Here is a 19,274-nt window from a genome sequence, read left to right as displayed (position 1 = left end):
CATACTAATAGTTTGTTTCCCAATTGGTGGATGTTCTATCATCTTTGCAGTGGGCAGATTTTTCCCTCTTTTACCAGAGAATAGTGTTGTGTGTACAGTCCATCACCTCAGGATATCACTTTTTATTCAGTATTTACTGTGCCATTGCATTGATGCAGCGCTTTCATGAAAGTAGCTTTTAACCGAAAGCTTCTTTACCACTGTTCTACGTCATTCTAGTCTAGCACTCAATTTCTTCGCGTGGTTCCAACGATTCATTTTCCTTTGACTACATTATATTCCTCTTCTATCAATTTATGGATGCAATTATATTTTGTGATATCTTTATTCTAGTATTAAGTAGGAGAGGGACAAGATTCTTTTCAATTTTCACATTGAAATTACTTTAAGACATTTACCAAGAATTTAAGTAGGTGCACAGATATAGATAATGTAAGACATGTGAACAACACAGTAATTATAACATATACAGAAAAATCTACAAAGAATCTTCAAACAGACTGCATGAAAATATCAAGGAAAATAATTACAACAAGGTGTAAAACAACAGTGGAGTCAAAAGAAATAAAACAAAATCAAATCATTTTCTTATTTACATACTAGGAGAAAGTGAGGACTGCTTTGCTGACATAAGCCCTTCATCAGGAATGTGGAGGGGTAAGGGGGCTGAGAGATAAATAGGGGGGTTAGGCTGTGGGGATGTAGCTGGGAAGGCGATAGGTAGATACAACTGGGATTAATAGTGATAGGTTGGTGGGGAGGGTGGAGCGGATAGGTAGGAAGGTGGGAAGGCAGATGAACAGGTAGGACAAGTCAGAACAGCGAGGCCGAGTTGGAGAGTTGGATCTGGGATGAGGTGGAGGAGAGGGGAGGGGGAGATTTAGAAACAGGTAAAGTCAATGTTGATGCTGCGTGGTTGAAGGGTCCCACAGCAGAGGATGAGGCATTCTTCCTCCAGTTGTCGGGTGGCTTGGATTTGGCAGTGGAGAAGGTCTAAGACTTACATGCCTTTGGGGGAGTGGGAGGGGGAGTTGAAGTGGTCGGCCATAGGGCAGTGGGGCTTTTTGGTAGTTGTGTCCTAGAGATGTTCCCTGAAACGCTCTGTGAGTTGCTGTCCTGTGTTCCAGATGTGGAGGAGACCACATCGAAAGCAATGGACATAGTAGGTGAAGTAGGTGGTTGTGCACATCCATGAAAGGCTTATACCGAAACATCGACTCTCCTGCTCCTCAAATGCTGCCCGACCTACTGCACTTTTCCAGTGCCACCCTTTGACTCTTCTTATTTAGGTAATCTAAGAAGATCTCACGGCAAAAGTGATCACAAGCTTGGTTGTAGTTGACGTCAGCCCAATGGTTCTCAAACCCAAGAGGCATTGGATGTACAGGGTTTGAGAACTTTTGGGTAGGGAGTGAGAGAATGAAGAGGTGGACTTCAAAATCCATGACTGTGAGAAAAGGGTTTAAAACAAAAACAATAGTCTGCCAACTCCTACCCAGGTGACTACACCAACCATATTATGTGTGGCCTCAGTAATATTAGGGTGAACGGAGCTTGATGAAAAAAAAATCAGATGTCCTTCAATCATTTACCTAGACACTAACAACCCTCACTCCTATATTACGGCAGTGAGCTTAGGACTGGGTGGAAAGGTGGGCGAGCTGTGCATTTGTCCAACATTACACACAAACACACCCAAAGGGAAAGTGTAAAATTTAGCTTGTGGTTTCTGAGACACATGAAGATTAGTTGGACAACACACGCAATTAATGATTGCATTTTGAGGTAAACAGACACACAAGAAATTTGTGAACAGTATTATCAACAGACAACTATAATTCTCCATCTTAGGAAAAAGAAACTAGAACATTTGGTAGTAATAGTGCAAAATGAAGACACAGAGGAGATGCACCGATAGCTTAAGAAATAGAAAGTTTGAGAATATTACAAAGATACTGATCTTGATTAAAGACTATGAAAAATGAACAGTCATGACTGCAGATGTTGCAAACTTGGCAGAATAATAATATAATGACATTATTACCAAAGTAGCCTAAGCCCCTATTCATCAATCTCAAAGCCTTTGATCTTCTTCTGCACGATCTCAATTTGTACTGTCACTTTCACTGACTCATATATATCTACCTAGGTTCCCTGACCCCTTCAGAATTTTATAGTTTAGTTTGTATTGTCTTTCCTTGCTCTTTCTACTGAAAGGCATCATTTCACATTTCTCTAAACTAATCTTTATCTGCCGCATATACACCTATTCACCAGCCTGCCAATGTTTTCTTGAAGTAAATTGGTATGTTTCCCTCAGTTCACAATATTCTAAGTCGTGTATTACCTGAAAATTGAGCAAATTGTCATAACACCCATAGTAAGACCACCTCTGAATCTTCCACAAAATTAAACTTGATATCTTGTGCAAATTGAAGAAATTTAGTTATTCTCACGCAAAATTGGAGCAACTGAATCTGTGCTATATACATACAGCATTTTAGATAATGTTGTTTCACCACATTTTTGATATTGTTGCTTGTTCCTGATTTATCTTACGTTGTTTTATCCTGTTTCAATTTTAAGGTATCAGCTACCAAAATTCTCTGTCATCACTGTTATAAAGTTGAAGGCATGTACTGTACCTTTAAAGAGAAGATGAATGCTGTTTTACACTGAGAGCTTACAAGCACCTGTCATATCACTAACTAGCAGTCCCAGAGTGTACTAGAAATTGAAAACTTGTAACATTTGGCTGAGAAATAGATGCCAAAGTTGGGTGCTGTTTTGACAACTATTCAAATTCAACCAGTTTAAATTATGCCACAGGTTACTAAAACCCTATCAATTTTGATAATAATGTTTTGCCAACATTGAACCAATGAGACGATCGGATGTTGAAGGTATAAAAAAGGCTGGCATTTTGAAAGTCAGACAGAGTAACTACCATAAGAGAGAAACTGCCATCGACAGAGCAACCGCCATTTGAAACACTCTACCAAAGGTACCTTTTCATGGGAAACATCTTCACAGTAAAAAGACAGACAACAACCCAGACAGATCTTCAGCCAGAAGAAGAAAGATAACAACAGCTGCTGTGTGGTTTTGAAATCAAGTTAATGTAAGTTTACTAAGTATTTTATTGGTACAGTATATTGCTATAGAGTTGGAGGCAGATAATAAGCAGTTACGACAAAAGAGGGCTTAGAGTTGTGTAGGGTTGTTGTTTCATGTTCACTTTTAGAGTTAAAGAATAAATTAATATAATTTTCCTTAAATAGTGGAATTCGGGAATTCTTGGTCACTTTTTTTAAGACTACTTACAGTGTGGAAACAGGCCCTTCAGCCCAACAAGTCCACACCGACCCTCCGAAAAGCAACCCACCCAGATCCATTCTCCTACATTTACCCCTTCACTGAACACTACGGGCAATTTAACATGGCCAATTCACCTAACTTGCACATTTTTGGACTGTGGGACGAAACCGGAGCACCCGGAGGAAACCTACGCAGACATGGGGAGAATGTGTAAACTCCACACAGACAGTTGCCTGAGGCGGGAATTGAACTCGGGTCTCTAACGCTGTGAGGCAGCAGTGCTAACCACTGTGAAGTCACTTATATTTTAACAGATTACAAGGCAAGGAGAGCTTTTCTGGGTGTTTGATCTAATTAACAGAAGGGTTCACTGCTGTGTCGTAACACCACAAAATCTGCAAATGACACCAACAAATGCCTCTCTAACACGAGAAAGCAAGAAAGGAAAGTTTGGGAAATAAGACCACAAATAGGCAGAAAAGTAGCTCCAGAATTCAGTAAGATCATGGTTGATCTGCCTGTGGCTGTTAATTCCTCTTTCCTGCCTAGCCCCCAGAACTTTCAACTTCCCAGTGAATCAAAACTGTGACGCAGTCTTGGATATATTCAATTGCACAACATGCACTGCTCTCCAAATAAAGAATTTAAAACATAGACAACCTTCAGGAAAGTTCTCTCCTCTTATTCATCTTACATAGGAAATTTCTTACTTTTTAAATAATGCACCCTAGCTATAGATTCCTCCAATAAAGGAAGCATTATTTCAGTACCCATCCAATCAAGCTTTCTTAAAACTTTATACATTCCAAAAAGATTATCTTGCATTCTTCTAAACTCCAAGTATAAGTTCAACTTGCTGAAACTTTACATATAAGAGAAATCCCTGATCCGGAAAATCAGCCTAATGAATCTTGTCTGAATTTATGTGAAGCAAGTCTGTTCCTCATGAATTGTAGAGACCAAAACTGAACACAGTACTCCAAGTGTGATGTTACCAATGCCCTGAATAGTTCAGAATTCCCCACTTTTATTCTCCATCCAATTTCTTGCTATATTTGCACGTTTTGTACAATGACACCCAAATCTCTCTGTGTTAGAACATTCTGCCATCTCTCTCCAATTAAATAAAACCTTTTTTATTCTTCCAACCAAATTTAACAACCTCATTTTCTTCACATAATGTTGAATGTGCAAAACTTTTGCCCACTTGTTTAACAGCCCTTTGTATCCTCCTGTCTACCTGCTTTCCTCCCCATCCTTGAAATTAGTATTTTAATAGCAAACTTGACGAGAATATTGTCGGCCCACTCACACACATTTTAATATTAATTTAGACTGTAAATAGTGAGGCCTCAGAACAGATCTCTTTCACAGTTTGCTATCCTTGAAATGACCCAATTTGGTTTCCTGTTAGCTAGTCTAGCATGTATTGCTTAACTAATTACTGCTGTTATTTTAGCCATGTCCAAAGCAGCCAATCTGGTCAGCAGACTGGCTTTGACTGGTCGACTGCTTAGCTAGTGACTCCTGTTCTTCTCCAAAACAGTTGATCAGCAACAGCAACAGGCAAGATCTGGCAAGAAAACAAGTTCTGGACTCAAAATGTGCAAGATTAAGTAAACTATTACCAAAAGGTGGAAGCGAATGTTGGAACAATAGTGGGTTTTATTTTTGCAGAGGTTCAGAAACATCTCATTCCTATAAAATTCCATGACGTTTCAATGATCTTTAGAATTGCTCAGCCTGGATAAGTTATTCACAAATGCCATCCTTTTACCTGGCCCGAGGAAAATCTGGCCCTAGTCAGAGTACCAACTCCCTACAGGCTCCACCCTACACTTCTTTCCAGTCCAAAGTAAGTCACACCAGTCTTGAAATGCTGACTCTATGGCTCTCCACGGATGCTGACAGACCTGAGTTTATCCAGCACTGTTTAAGTTCAAACTACAATCAATCATGACCTTGTCCTATCACTCAATCAGCTTTATATCCATGTTATTAATGTCCTTCAGAAGGCTTATGATTTGATCTATATTTAAGGTTTGATCTATGTATACCACAATGAAAAAAAGACTGAAATACCTACCATTGAACAAACAATTTAATAGGATGAAACTCACTCTTGTGTACTGTTCAAAATGTGGAAAGATTCTCAAAGGAAATTAAAGTCCTTTTCGGTGATATTGTTATCAAATAAATACAAGCCAACATTGGAGGATGGAATTTGCACAAGAACTATGGCAACTACAAAGACCAAATACTGTTCCTTACTAGCCTCTTGAATATGTTTTTTATTGTAGTACTGAGGCATTATTATTTAATGTATAGTTTTAAATTAACACATGAAAATACACAATTTCTTTATAAAATGGTCAATTGCCAATTATAAAGTAATTGCAGGTTAAACACAATTGAAGGATTTTCAACTTTTGTGCTATAAATTCTGAGCAACTCCACAATGCCACTATATCTTCCTTCTCTCCATCAATTAGATTAATCAGACACTGAAAGTAACAATTCACAAAACATCAAAGTCCAATAAAAGGTTGCCACATATAATAAAAGATCATTCAATGACTTAGTGTCAGAGGGATATACAGCACGTGAGAAGACCCTTCGGTCCAATTCATTCATGTTGACTAGATATTCTAAACTAAACCAGTCCAATTTGCCACCACTTGGCCCATATCTATCTAAAGCCTTCCTGATCATATACGCATCCAGAAACCTTTTAAATGCTGTAATTGTACCTGCCTGCACCACGTGCTTTGGCAGCTCATTCCATACACGCAACATCCTCTGCGTGAAAATGTTGCTCCTTAGGTCCATTTTACATCTTTCCCCTCACCCTAAATCTATGACTTTTAGTTCTGGACTCCTACACCCGAGGGAAAAAACCTTGTCTATTTAGCTCATCCATGCTCCTCATGAGTTTATAAACCTTTATAAAGTCACCCCTCAGTCTCTGATCCTCTCGGGAAAACAGTCCCGCTCTATTCAGCCTCTCCTTGTAGCAGAAGCCCTCCTGGCCTGGAAGATCTTTGTAAATCTTTTCTGAACCCTTTCAAGTTTCACAAAATCCTTCCTATACAAGGGAGACTAGAATTGCAGGCAGTATTCCAGTAGTGACCTAACCAATGTCCTGTACAGCTGCAACATGACTTCTCCCATATCAATGCACTGACCAATAAAGGTAAACATACTAAGCACCACCTTCACTATCCTATCTATGTACAACTCCACTTTCAAGGAACTATGAACCTGCACGCCCCAGGACTTTACCATTAAATGTATTAGTCCTGCCCTGAGACACCTTTCCAAAATGCAACATATCACAGTTATCTAAATTAAACTTCATCTGTCACTCCTTGGCCCATTGGCCCATCTGATCAAGATCCCGTTTTACTCTCAGGTAACTTTCTTTGCTGGGCACTACACCTACAATTTTGGCGTCATTTGCAAACTTACTAACTATACCTTCAAAGTTCACATCCAAATAATTTATCCTTGTGGCAGTCAGAGGTTTCCAGTCTGCAAAGCAAACCTCTACCCACTACTATCTGTCTTCTATCTTCGAGCCAGTTCTGTATCCAAATATCTGTATCTGTATCTCCCTCTATTTCATGTGATCTAACCTTGCTAACCAGTCTGCCATGAAGAACCTTGTTGAATGCAATACTGAAGTCCATACAGATCATGTACACTGCTCTGCCCTCATCAATCCTCTTTGCTACTTGTTCAAAAAACTTAAATCAAGTTTGTGAGACATGATTTCCTATGCACAAAGCCAAGTTGACTATCCCTAATCTGTCCTTGCCTTTCCAAATCTATATAAATCCTGACCCTCAGAATTTCCTCCAACAACTTGCCCACCACCGATGTCAGGCTCACCAGTCTGTAGCTCCCTGTTTTTACCTCACCACATTTCATTAGCCAACCTCCAGTCTTCTGGCACCTCATCTATGGCTATCGATGATACAAGTATCTCAGCAAGGGGCCCAGCAATCTATTCCCTAGCGTCCCACAGAGTTCTAGAGTGCACCTAATCAGATTCCAGAGATTTATGCACCTCTATGCGTCTTAAGACATACAGCACCACCTCCTCTGTCATATGGATTTTTTCAAGATGTCGCTATTTATTTCCCCACGTTCTCTATGTTCCCTATCCTTCTCCACAGTAAATACTGATGCAAACTTCTCATTTAATATCTCCCCCATATCCTGCAGTTCCACACATAAGTGGCCTTGCTGATCTTTAAGGGGCCCTATTCTCTCCCCAGTTACCCTTTTGACCTTAATGTATTTGTAGAATCCTTCTGGATTGCTAAAGCTATCTGATGTCCCTTCTTTGCCCTGCTGATTTCCCTCTGAAGTATACTCCTACTGCTTTTATACTCTTCTTGGTCACCACTCAATTTCTGCTGTCTATACCTGCTGTATGCTTCCTTCTTATTCTTGTCCAAAACCTCAATTTCTCTAATCATCCAGCATTCCCGACACCTACCAGCCTTCAATAGCTTTCATCGATAAAATACTTTTATATTGGTTAGTTCGGAGTCTTGCAAATTGAATCCATCACCCTATTTAAAAAGTTCAAGATCAGAACACTAGCGGGTTTGCTCAGATGCCTGTAATGAAACACCCTTGATTCAACTTGGCAAGAATGGGTTAAGAATAAATTATGATCAAAGGTAAAGGAATTTTTACAAGGGTGAAGAAAAAAATAAATCAGACCAATAGTAACAATCTAATGATAAACCAGGACAGGATAAATGAGAGAGTATGAATCTCAAAGCCAAATCAACAGACAGAACAAAAATTTATATGCAGAATTAAAGGATACATCTAAAGGCTTAGTACCGAATCCACGCAGCATTCAAAACAAAGTAAATGAGTGTACAAATAGAAATGAATAGCTATAATCTGGCAGCCAATACAGAGGCATGGCTGCTGAATGACATGGATTGGGACTTGAATCTTGAAGAGTACAAGACTTTTAGGAATGACTGGAAACAAGGAAAAAAGGTGAAGAAGTTGATCTGTTATTTAATGATAATGTTAGTACAATAGAGAGGGCTGATCCTAGTTCAGGAGTAAAAAAATGTTTAAAATTAGTTTGTGTCAAAATGAAAAATCATGAAAGCAAGAAGTTGCTTGTGAGAGTGGTGTACAGCACTCATGATGGCAACCCGTAGGGCAGGGCAAAAAGGAAGAAATAACCAGAACTTGTCAGAAATGCATGACAATGCTCAGGGAAGATTCTAATGTTTAGAATCCCTCCAGAATTTTTAGAATTTTAGATTCCCTACAGTGTGGAAACAGGCCCTTTGGCCCAACAAGTCCACACCAACCCTCTGAAGAGTCTCCCACCCAAACTCATTATTCTATATTTACCCTGACTAATGCACCTAACCTACATATCCCTACACACTATGGGCAATTTAGCATGGCCAATTCACCTAACCTGCACATCTTTAGATTGTGGGAGGAAACTGGAGCACCGGAGGAAAGCCATGCAGACACAGAGAGAATGTGCAAACACCACGCAGACAGTCACCAGAGGCTGGAATCGAATCCAGGTCCCTGGCACTGTGAGGGACCAGTGCTAGCCACTGGGCAACCCTACCACCCATGATCTACATATCAACTGGAAAAGTCAGATGGACAAAAGATAGCCTAGAAGTTCATCGAACGTTTTCAGGATAATGTCTTAGAACAGCATGCGCTGGAGCTGATCAGACAGCACAGTATACTAGAACTGGTATTCTACGATTAAATAGGATTAATTAATTAGTATCATAATGAAGGCACATGGATGTGGTATCAAGCATGTGGTTGAATTCTTTTCAACTTGAGGAAGTGAGGAGTCTCTCAGGCTATTTTCAAATTTAAATAAGGTTAGTTATGAGGGCATGAAGGTAAAGCTGGCTGAAGTGAATTAGCAAAACAGCCAGGTCAATACAGATGTGTGCCAGTCATTTATGATGATGATATTACAGCATGTAAAGAAAACATCCAAGGGTCACACCCACCATTCCTGGTTATCTACAAAGATTAGAAATGCAATCAAGGAAAAAGCATACAATTTTGCAAATACAAGTGGCAGGTCAGAAGTTGCAGGGTTTTATATCCTATGCAAAGAACAACCAAACAATTAAAAAAGAGAAAATTAAGAGTAGGAGAGAAAGCTAACCTGAAGTATGAACCACAAACACTAAGAATTTATGTACATATTTAAAGAAAAGGCGTTGAGGCAGATAAGGGTCCAAATCTATAATAAACAGAATTAACATTTTGAGTCACTATAAAATTTGAACTATGAAATGTCATACTAAGCTGGAAATATTAACTATTTCTCTCTTCACAGATGCTGCCAGACCTGTACGTTTCTCTAGCATTCCCAGTGCTCGTTTCAGATTTCCAGTACCCACAATATTTCACCTTGAGTAAAGTGCCCAGGTCTAAAAGAAGGCATCTGAAAGTCTTAAAAAGGTAACTATTGAGAGAATTGATCCACTGGTTTTAGTACTCCAAGGCCCTCTGAATGAGGAATGGGTGCATGAGATTGGAAGGCGACAAATTTAACTCATTTGTTCAAAAGTGAAAACAGCAGTGAATCTGTACAGCTACTGCGTTTGCTGGTTAAGTTCAAGTATTTCTGGACATTGGAGTGCGTCTAAGGAAAATTAACAAACAGCGAATTCACAGGTGACTTTGAAGAAACCTGCATGAAAGAGCTCACAGCAGGAGAGAAGCTAAGTGCATAGTTTTTAAGTGCAACCTTGCTGTAAATCTACAATACTGAGTCCCAGCTACGATTCCAGCCTCGGGCAACTGTCCGTGTGGAGTTTGCACATACTCCCAGTGTCTGCGTGGGTTTCCTCCAGGTGCTCCGGTTTCCTCCTACAGTCCAACGATGTGCAGGTCAGGTAAATTGGCCATGCTAAATTGCCCGTAGTGTTTAGTGCATTAGTCAGAGGGAAATGGAACTGGGTGGGTTACTCTTCTGAGGGTCGGTATGGACTTGTTGGGCCAAAGGGCCAGTTTCCACACTGTAAGGAATCTAACCTAATCTAACCTAATCAAGAGTAGGTTCTTTTTTTGATTATTTTTTTTTTAAATCTGTCTCTTGATTAAATTTTAAAAGTATAAAATACAGGTATTAAGTTAGCCTGGAGCAGTGTTTTTTAGAGCAATAAGACTGTGCTATTTTCTGGATCTGTAGATTGTTGAAGTGCAAAGATGGCCTTTAGTAGAATGATGTGCTCGCTCTGTTGGATATGGGAGATGAGGGAGAGTTTGGTTGCGAATCTTATCAGATCACATCGATCAGTTGGAGCTACAGTTAGAGACAATAAAGAATTTACAGGAGCTAGGGGGTGTGATGGATGGCAGTTATAGGAATGAAGAAAAATCATAGGCACAATAAAGTTACCTCCAGGAAAGGTAGGAGAGGGAGACAGGTAGTGCTGGAGTCGCCTGTGGTTATCCCCATCTCAAATGAGTATGCTGTTTTGGAAAACAGCGGGGGTGATAGACTTTCAGGGGTAGCACAAACGGGTAAGTTTCTGGTACCGAGAATGGCTCTAACATAACAAGCAGTACATCAGATTCAAAGGGATTAATTGTGATCTCTAGTCAAAGGCACAGACAGGCCGCCATCAGCGAGAACTCAGAATAGTGTGTTGATTCCCTAGTGCCAGGATCAAGGCTATCTCACAGAGACTGCAGAATATTCTCAAAGGGGAGAGGGACCAGCAGGAAGTCATTGTACACCTTGAAAGTAATTGCATAGGAAAGGACAAGATTGAGATTCTGAAGAGAGAATATAGGAAGTCAGTCAGGAATTTAAAAAGGAGATCCTTGGAGGATAGTAATAACTGGATTACTCCCGGTGCTACGAGCTAGTGAGGGTAAGAACAGGAGGATAGAGCAGATGAATGCATGGCTGAGGAGCTGGTGCAGGGTAGAAGGGTTCACATTTTTGGATCATTACAATGTTTGATTACCGCCCCCTTTCGTTATCATCCATCAGCATTAAGTGTTTTGAGAGGATTCTGATGAGGCCTGCTGCCTCTGTCACTGGACACCCTGCAGTTCTTGTATCATCCAAACCGCTCAACAGAAGATGCCATCTCCACTACCCACCATCTGGACCTCACCCACCTGGACAAGAAGGACACCTACATCAGATTATTATTCATAGAACTCCGTTCTGCATTTAACACCATCATTTCCCAGCACCTGACTGGAAAACAGAGTCTGCTGGGCTTGAACACCTCCCTCTGTAACTGGATCCTGGACTTCTTTACTGGGACACCTGAATCAGTCCAGATTGGGAACAGCATCTCCAACACCATCATACTGAGCAAGAGGGCCCCCCTGGACTGTGCTTAATCCACCGCTGTTCACTCACAAATGTGCAGCAATGCGCAATTTGAATTATATTATTTAATTTGCTGATGACATGACGGTACTGGATCTCATTAGCACGAACAAGTCAGTATACAGAGAGGAGGTGCAGTGGCTAGCGGATTGGTGCACAGCCAACCTGTCTTTGAACGTGAACAAAACAAAAGAGATGGTTGTTGACTTCAGGAGGGCATGGACCGATCACTGTTGGATAGTGACGGCTCCCCCGTGGAGATTGTGAAGAGCTCCAAACTTCCTGGCATCCACCTGGTGGAGAATCTCATCTGGTCCCTCAATACCAGCTCCATAGCCAGGAATACACAGCAGCATCTCTATCTACATAGACATACTTGCCTCAACCTATCTCCAATCCCCCCCACCCAATCCCTCACCCCACCAATCCTCACCATATTTTACAGAGGTTACCCTGAGCATTTGCACCACTGCCTGGTTTGGGAATTGCACTGTTTCAGATTGTAAGACCTTACAACAGATGGTGAGGACAGCTGAGAAGATCATTGGAGTCTCTCTTCCCTCCATTACAGACATTTACACCACACTACATCCACAAGGCTAACAGCATTACAAACGACCTCGTACACCCCTCACTCAAACTTTTCTCTCTCCTGCCATCTGGCAGAAGATACTGGAGACTTGTGTCTCTCACGGCCAGACTGTGCAATAATTTCTTCACCCAAGCCATCAGGCTCCTTAACACTGAATGAATGCACTCCATTTGCAATTTTCAGACAACTGTTTGAATTGCTGCTGAAATTATGTTTTATTAATGATCATTCACTGTTACATTGTAATTTGTCCACCACTGTGCCTATTGTTTTGTCTGAAATTACTGTACTGACTTGCACTTTTCGTCGCCTTGTGTATGACTATGCTCTCGTGTAGTCTGTGTGCTCATTTGGAACCTTGGTCCTGGACGACTGCTGTCTCATTTATATCGCACAAGCTGTATATGGTAGAAACAACTCTCACTCTGACTCCTCGCGGTAGAAGTGACCTCCACAAGGGACGGATTGCATCTGAATTGGAGGAGGACTAATATACTGGCTGGGAGATTTGTTAGAGCTCCTAGGGAGGATTTAAACTAGTAAGGTGGAGGTAAGGACCCAGGGAAATAGTGAGGTACAGTTGGGAAAAGGAGCAAGTCAAACACAGTCAAGGCAGGCAGGAAAAGCAGAGATTAAGGTATGATTGATGAATTAAACTACATTTATTTCAATGCAAGAGGCCTAACAGGGAAGGCAGATGAACTCAGGGCATGGTGAGGAACATAGGACTGGAAGATCAAAGCAATTACACGGACGTGGCTCAGGAATAGACAGGACTGGCAACTTAATGTTTCAGGATACAAATGCTATAGGAAGAAGAGAAAGGGGGGGGGAGGAGCAAGAGAGAAGGGAGAGTGGCATTTTCAATAAGGGATAGTTTTACAGCTATACTTAGGAAGAATATTCCTGGGAATACGCCCAGGGAAGTTATTTGGGTTGAACTGAGAAATAAGAAAGGGACGATCACCTTATTGGAATTATACTATAGATCTTTCAATATTCAGCAGGAAATTGGGAAACAAATTTGTAATGGGATCTCAGTTATCTGTAAGAATAATAGGTTAGTTATGGCCGGGCATTTTAACTTTCAAACATAGACTGTGACTGCCATAGTGTAAAGGGTTTAGATGGTGAGGAACTGGTTGGGTGTGTCCAAGAACATTTTCTGATTTGGTATGTGGATGTACAGGGCAAGTGACTGAGGTGTCAGTGGGAGAGCACTTTGGGGCCATTAGTTTTAAAATAGTGATGAAAAAGGATAGACAGGATCTATAAGTTAAAGTTCTAAATTGGAGGAAGACCAATTTTGATGGTATTTGGCAAGAACTTTCAAAAGTTGATTGGAGGCAGATGTTCTCAGGTAAAGGAACGGCTGGAAAATGGCCTTAAAAAAAAAGAAGCCTTTAAAAATGACATAATGAGAGACCAGAGACAGTATGTTCCTGTTAGGGTGAAACGTAAGTCTGGTAGGTATAGGAAATGCTGGGTGACAAGAGAAATTGAGTTTTTGGTTAAGAAAAAGAAGGAAACAGATGTCAAGTATAGACAGCAGAGATTGCATGAATTCTTAGAGTATAAAGGCAGTAGGAGTATCCTTAAGAGGGAAATCAGGAGTGCAAAAAGGGGACATGAGAATGCTTTGGCAAATAGGGTTAAGGATAATCCAGAGGGACTTTACAAATACATTAAGAACAAAGGGTAACTAGGGAGAGAATAGGGCCCTCTAAGATCATCAAGGTAGCTTATATGTGGAACCACAGGAGATGGGGGAGTATTTTGCATTAGTGTTTACTATGGAAAAGGCCAGGGAAGACATAGAATGTGGAGTTATAGATAGTGACATCCATATGACAGAGGATTGATGTGGGTAGAGCTGTGGATGTGATCTATATAAACTTCAGTAAGGAATTCGACAAAGGTTCCTCATGATAGACAGGTAAGTGAGGTTAGATCATATGGACTAGAGTGAGAACTAGCCATCTGGATACAGAACTGGCTCAAAGCTAGAAGACAGAGGGTCATGTTACAGGACTGCTTATCAGATTGGAGGCTTGTGAACAGTGGAGTGCCACAAGAATCAGTGCTGGCTTCACTGCTTTTCGTTATTTACATAAATGATTTGGATGTGAACATAGGAGCTATAGTTCGTAAGTTTGCAGATGACAAAAATTTGAGGTATAATGGACAGCAAAGAAGGTCACCTGAGAGTACAACAGGATCTTGATCAGATGGGTCAATGGGCTGATGAGAGGCAGGTGGAGTTAATTTAGATAAATGTCAGGTGCTGCACTTTGGAAAGGCAAATCAGAGCAAGACTTAAACACTTAGTGGTAAGGTCATGGGGAGACCTTGGAAATGCAGGTTCATGTTCCTTGAAAGTGGAATCACAGGTAGATAGGATAGTGAAGACAGCATTTGGTATGCTTTCCTTTATTGATCAGAACATTGAGAATGGGAGTTGAGAGGTCATGTTGCAGCTGTACGGGGACATTGGTTAGGCCACTTTTGGAATATTGTGTGCAATCCTGGTCTCCTTCCTATGAAAGGATGTTGTGAAACTTGAAAGGGTTCAGAAACAATACAAGGATATTGCCAAGGTTGGAGGTTTTGAGCTACAGGCAGATGCTGAATTGACTGGGGCTGTTTTCCCTGGAACATTGGAGGCTGAGGGGCAACCTTACAGAGTTTGATATAATCATGAAGAACATGGATAGGGTAAATAGACAAGGTCTTTTCTCTGGGATGGGGGAGTCCATAATTAGAGGTCATAAGTTTCGGGTGAGAGGGGTTAAAAATTAAAAGGGACCTAATGGGCAACATTTTCATGCAGAGGGTGGTGCATGTATGGAATGAGCTGCCAGAGGACATGGTGAAGACTGGTATAATTACAGCACTTAAAAGGTATCTGGATGGGTATATGATTGGGAAGGGTTTAAAGGGATATGGACTAAGTGCTGGCAAATGGAACTAGATTCATTTAGGATAGCTGGTCAGCATGGAAAAGTGGGACCAAAGGAACTGTTTCCGTGCTGTACATCTCTATGACTCTATGAGAGCAGATAGAATGAAACTATTAGGCCAGTTAGCTTTATATCTGTCATAGGAAAAAATGCTAGAAACTACAATTAAAGTTATAGCAGGACGCTTGGATACATTCTAGTAGACAGATATTCCAGGAGTGCCACTATCAAATTGCAGTAATGCAGGTTTTGACAGAATTTGTCCAAGTGGGATGGACTTAACCAAAAGTAAATATTAAATTAATCTTATGCTTGCACTTTAGTGCTTCAAGTATATTTGGAGACAAATAAACCACCTTAGAGTATACCTCTAATTCAACCACAAAGCACTAAGTTTTATCTATGGTATAAATCTCTTATCATTAAAAAAGCAAACCATGGTCCACCTAATCTGGCATAGAGTACTCATTTTTATTTAAACAACATATTTCTTACCATTGCCAAATTGTTAAGCATGGTCAAACCACATTTTGACATTGTAATGTTAAGTTGGTCTTTTGAAGAGATCTGAATAACTGTTTTGTAAGCAGGAGAATTTTCCTCTTCTTTTTCACTCTGTGTCATTGATTTGACAGCTTTCTTCTTTATCTGAAAAAGATGTATTCAAGTAAGTTCATAAAATATTGTTACAGTGCTAGTTAAAGTTTTTACTGGACAAACAGAACCCAGAATGAAATCTGACTTGAAGATAGTCTTTAAATGTTCATTTTCAGTGACTGACCACCATGCTCAGTATACAGGTTCTCTTAAACATCATACAAAAGTTTATTACACAAAAAGGAAAAAAAAACAAACTGAATACAGAACGCAAAAACAAGCCATTACCTGATACCATCACATTACAGTTTCACAATCAGAGAAAAGTAACTTTCTGTCTCAAACATTGAACTTTGACTCCACTGAGTCGTACCAGTATTTTTTGCTATAAACTGTTAAGTTTTTACAAATGAATAGTCACAAAACTGAAAGTTTAGAAACTTGCAGCATATTCTGCAAATTTCTAACCAAATACTACTGGTTAAGAGGCTACACAAACAATCTTTTCTAACAAGCTAACTTATTCTTTGAACGATTGTATGCATCCTTCTAAGAGAGAAAAAAAATCACACTTCTGACCAGTCAGGTTTTCTCTAAAGCTACACAGAAACGTCCAATCTTTGGGTTTTCTAAACGGAAATCAATTTTTGACAATTGCAAACCAAAAACAAGCTAACAGCCTTCAATGTTTACACTTCCACTCATAAACCCACTCAAATACCAGCACTCTTTGATTAAGCAGACACCTTTCATCACAATATCCATTGACCAGCAGACCACATGCTGTTCTCTCACTACAGAGTCACAACTGGAAGTAAATTTAACCTCAGAGTCACTATGCCTCAAGTGAGGGACAATGTTGAGGAGGCAGATTTCATGATAACCTCAGCTGTCCATGAAGTGAACCCGCACTATAGCTATCACTTTGCATTGCAATCCAGTAGTCTAGCCAGCTAAACTAAATGATCTCCACATGTTAGAAGAAATCTAGAAATTGCAGCTTCTAATTGTTGTGGTGGCCAAGTTAATTTAAAATTCGAAAGCTCAACACTGACCTTTCAGCAAGGCTGATAAAGATTGCTGCTAGGCATGTAATGGAGTTACTAGATACAGATCAGTCATCATTGACAGCAGAATGGATGAGAGAGTTAGCTTACATATAGTCCTGTGACTCAGCTTAATTGATCATTAAGTATTCTATATGACATGGACCAGGTAGATTTACCTGTAGACAACAGAAGATGCTACTCAGCTTCCCAAAGCATGGTTATAACTCAATTTCAAACACTAGAAAATAACCATCATCCTACATGCCACGTATGATTCAATCAGCAGAGATCTTGCAATCCCCCCTCCCCATTCATTCCAGTTTTGCAAAAGTTTTTTAATGGCACATTTGATTGAATGCTGTCTTGATGTCAAGGCTGTCACTCTTACCTCACCTCTGAAATGCAGCTTTTTTGTCCATGTTTGGACCAAGGCTGTAATGAGGTCAGGAGCTGAGTGGCCCTGGTGGAACCCAAACTGGGTATCACTGAATAAGTGTTGCTTGATAGCATTTTTGATTATACCTTCCATCATTTTACTGATGATTGAGAGTTGACTGAATGAATAGTAATTGGCGGTGTTCAACTTCTCTTGTTTTTTGTGAACAGGATATACCTGGACAATGGGCTACTATACTGGAACAACTTGGCAAAATCTAGATCACAAATCTTCAGTAATATCGCCAAAATTTTGTCAAGGCCAGTAGCCTCTGCTGTATCCAGTTCCTCCAACTGTTTCTTGGTATAACATAGAGTGAATCGAATTTGCTGAGATTGGCATCTGTGATGCTGGGGACAACCACATCAGACTCAGATGGATCGTCCATTCAGTACTTCTGGCTCAAGACTGTTGCTAATGCTTCAACCTTACATTGGCCAGGGAATGCTCATATCTAAAAACAGCAAGCTTGTGAACTGAAGTTATCTGAGCCGCAGCCAATGGCTTGGGCTGGCTCAAACCAGATCAACTTTGAGGGGTGATATGTGCTGTAAATATGAGTTAACCCTAACGGTGTCCTTGGAATGAGCCTATATTGGAAAGGCACCAGCTCATCAGATGAGCTAAGAATTAACAAAACGAGATACCACAGTTTGGGAAGATTAGGATAAAGATTTTAAAAATTAAGGATTTTGATGTGCCAGCAGCGAAAACACTGGACAATAACCTTTGCTAAGTTGTGGACCCCATGCCTGGGAGCATGGAAATAGCCCCGGGACCTGGGAGAAACTTCCTGGCCAGTGTGAGCTTCTATTCTTGGTTATTAGCCTTTATTTTTGTTAAGTATTCAGGAGGGAATGGCATGGAAACCAATGGGTTTATAGCCTTGTATGAGTTGCATGCCTGCTCTTAACCTTTTCTTCACCAAACTATGTAAATTGTATGTCTGTTTTAATTAAACTAATAAAGTTGGTGGTTAGTTGGTACAGACTTGACTCTTGTCCTCTTTGTTCTAAATCAATAACTGTTGTCAAGAGTGGTAACAGGACACTTTTTTTTTGTACTAACATACTGGGCTCGTCCATCATTGAGAATGGGGACATTTGTGAAGCCACCTCCTCCAGTCAGTTATTTGATTATCTCCTTACATTGATGAGTGAATCAGGCAGGACTGAAGAACTTAGATTCTTCCATTGGTTGTGGGATTGCTTAACTCAGTCTATCACCTGCTGCATGGCATGCAAATAGCACTGTTTGATAGCTTCACCAGATAAGTTTGAAGGGGATAGGCTGGGACATAAAGTTGCAGATTGTTTTGGCGTATAGTTCTGCTGCTGTTGATGGTCAACAGGACCTCATGGAATCCCAGACTTGTGTTGTTAGATCTGTTCAACATCTGTTCATTCAGCACGGTGATAGTGCCACACCACACAATGGAAGGTATTGACAATGTACAGTGGTTACTCTTACCAATAGAGTCATGGACAGATGCACTTGCAGCAAGCAGATTCACGAGGATAAGTTCAAGTATGTTTTATCGTCTTATCGGTTCCCTTACCACCTGCCATAGAATCATCAAGAGCTATGTTCTTTAGGACTTGAGCAACTCAAACAGTAGTTTGGGAGCCTCCTGTGAAGCGTTTCTGTGATCTTTCCTCCGGCATTTATAGTGGTTTGTGATCACTGAGGATGTCACCTAGACAGGGGACGAAACTTCTGCAACACGAATTCCCAGCTCGGCAAACAGAACCACAACAACAAGCACCCGAACTACAAATCTTCGCACAAACTTCGAAATCTTGGTAGTTAACTATTGACCAGAAACTGATCTGTACTAATCATGGAAATTCTGTTGTTACAAAAGTAAGTTGAAGGTTTGAAATAAGGCAGAGAGTAACTCATTCCCCAATGTCTGTGTGCCATCTATAAGGCATAA

General features: G+C 40.4%; 1 protein-coding gene across 3 annotated transcripts in view; it reads right to left on the bottom strand.

Annotated features, from left to right (window-relative positions):
* vps13a (vacuolar protein sorting 13 homolog A) overlaps positions 1 to 19,274 on the bottom strand; it is a 410,927-nt gene that overhangs the window by 157,252 nt on the left and 234,401 nt on the right. For all 3 annotated transcript variants that reach the window (XM_060837965.1, XM_060837981.1, XM_060837974.1), the window contains exon 43: positions 15,752 to 15,904. In XM_060837965.1, coding sequence (XP_060693948.1) covers positions 15,752 to 15,904 — 153 coding nt within the window. The remainder of the gene's footprint in view (positions 1 to 15,751; positions 15,905 to 19,274) is intronic.

This window comes from Hemiscyllium ocellatum, chromosome 2 (genome assembly GCF_020745735.1).
Source record: "Hemiscyllium ocellatum isolate sHemOce1 chromosome 2, sHemOce1.pat.X.cur, whole genome shotgun sequence".
NCBI lineage: Eukaryota > Metazoa > Chordata > Chondrichthyes > Orectolobiformes > Hemiscylliidae > Hemiscyllium > Hemiscyllium ocellatum.
Note: the sequence above shows the minus strand (reverse complement) of the source record. Positions and strands in the feature narration are given on the sequence as shown.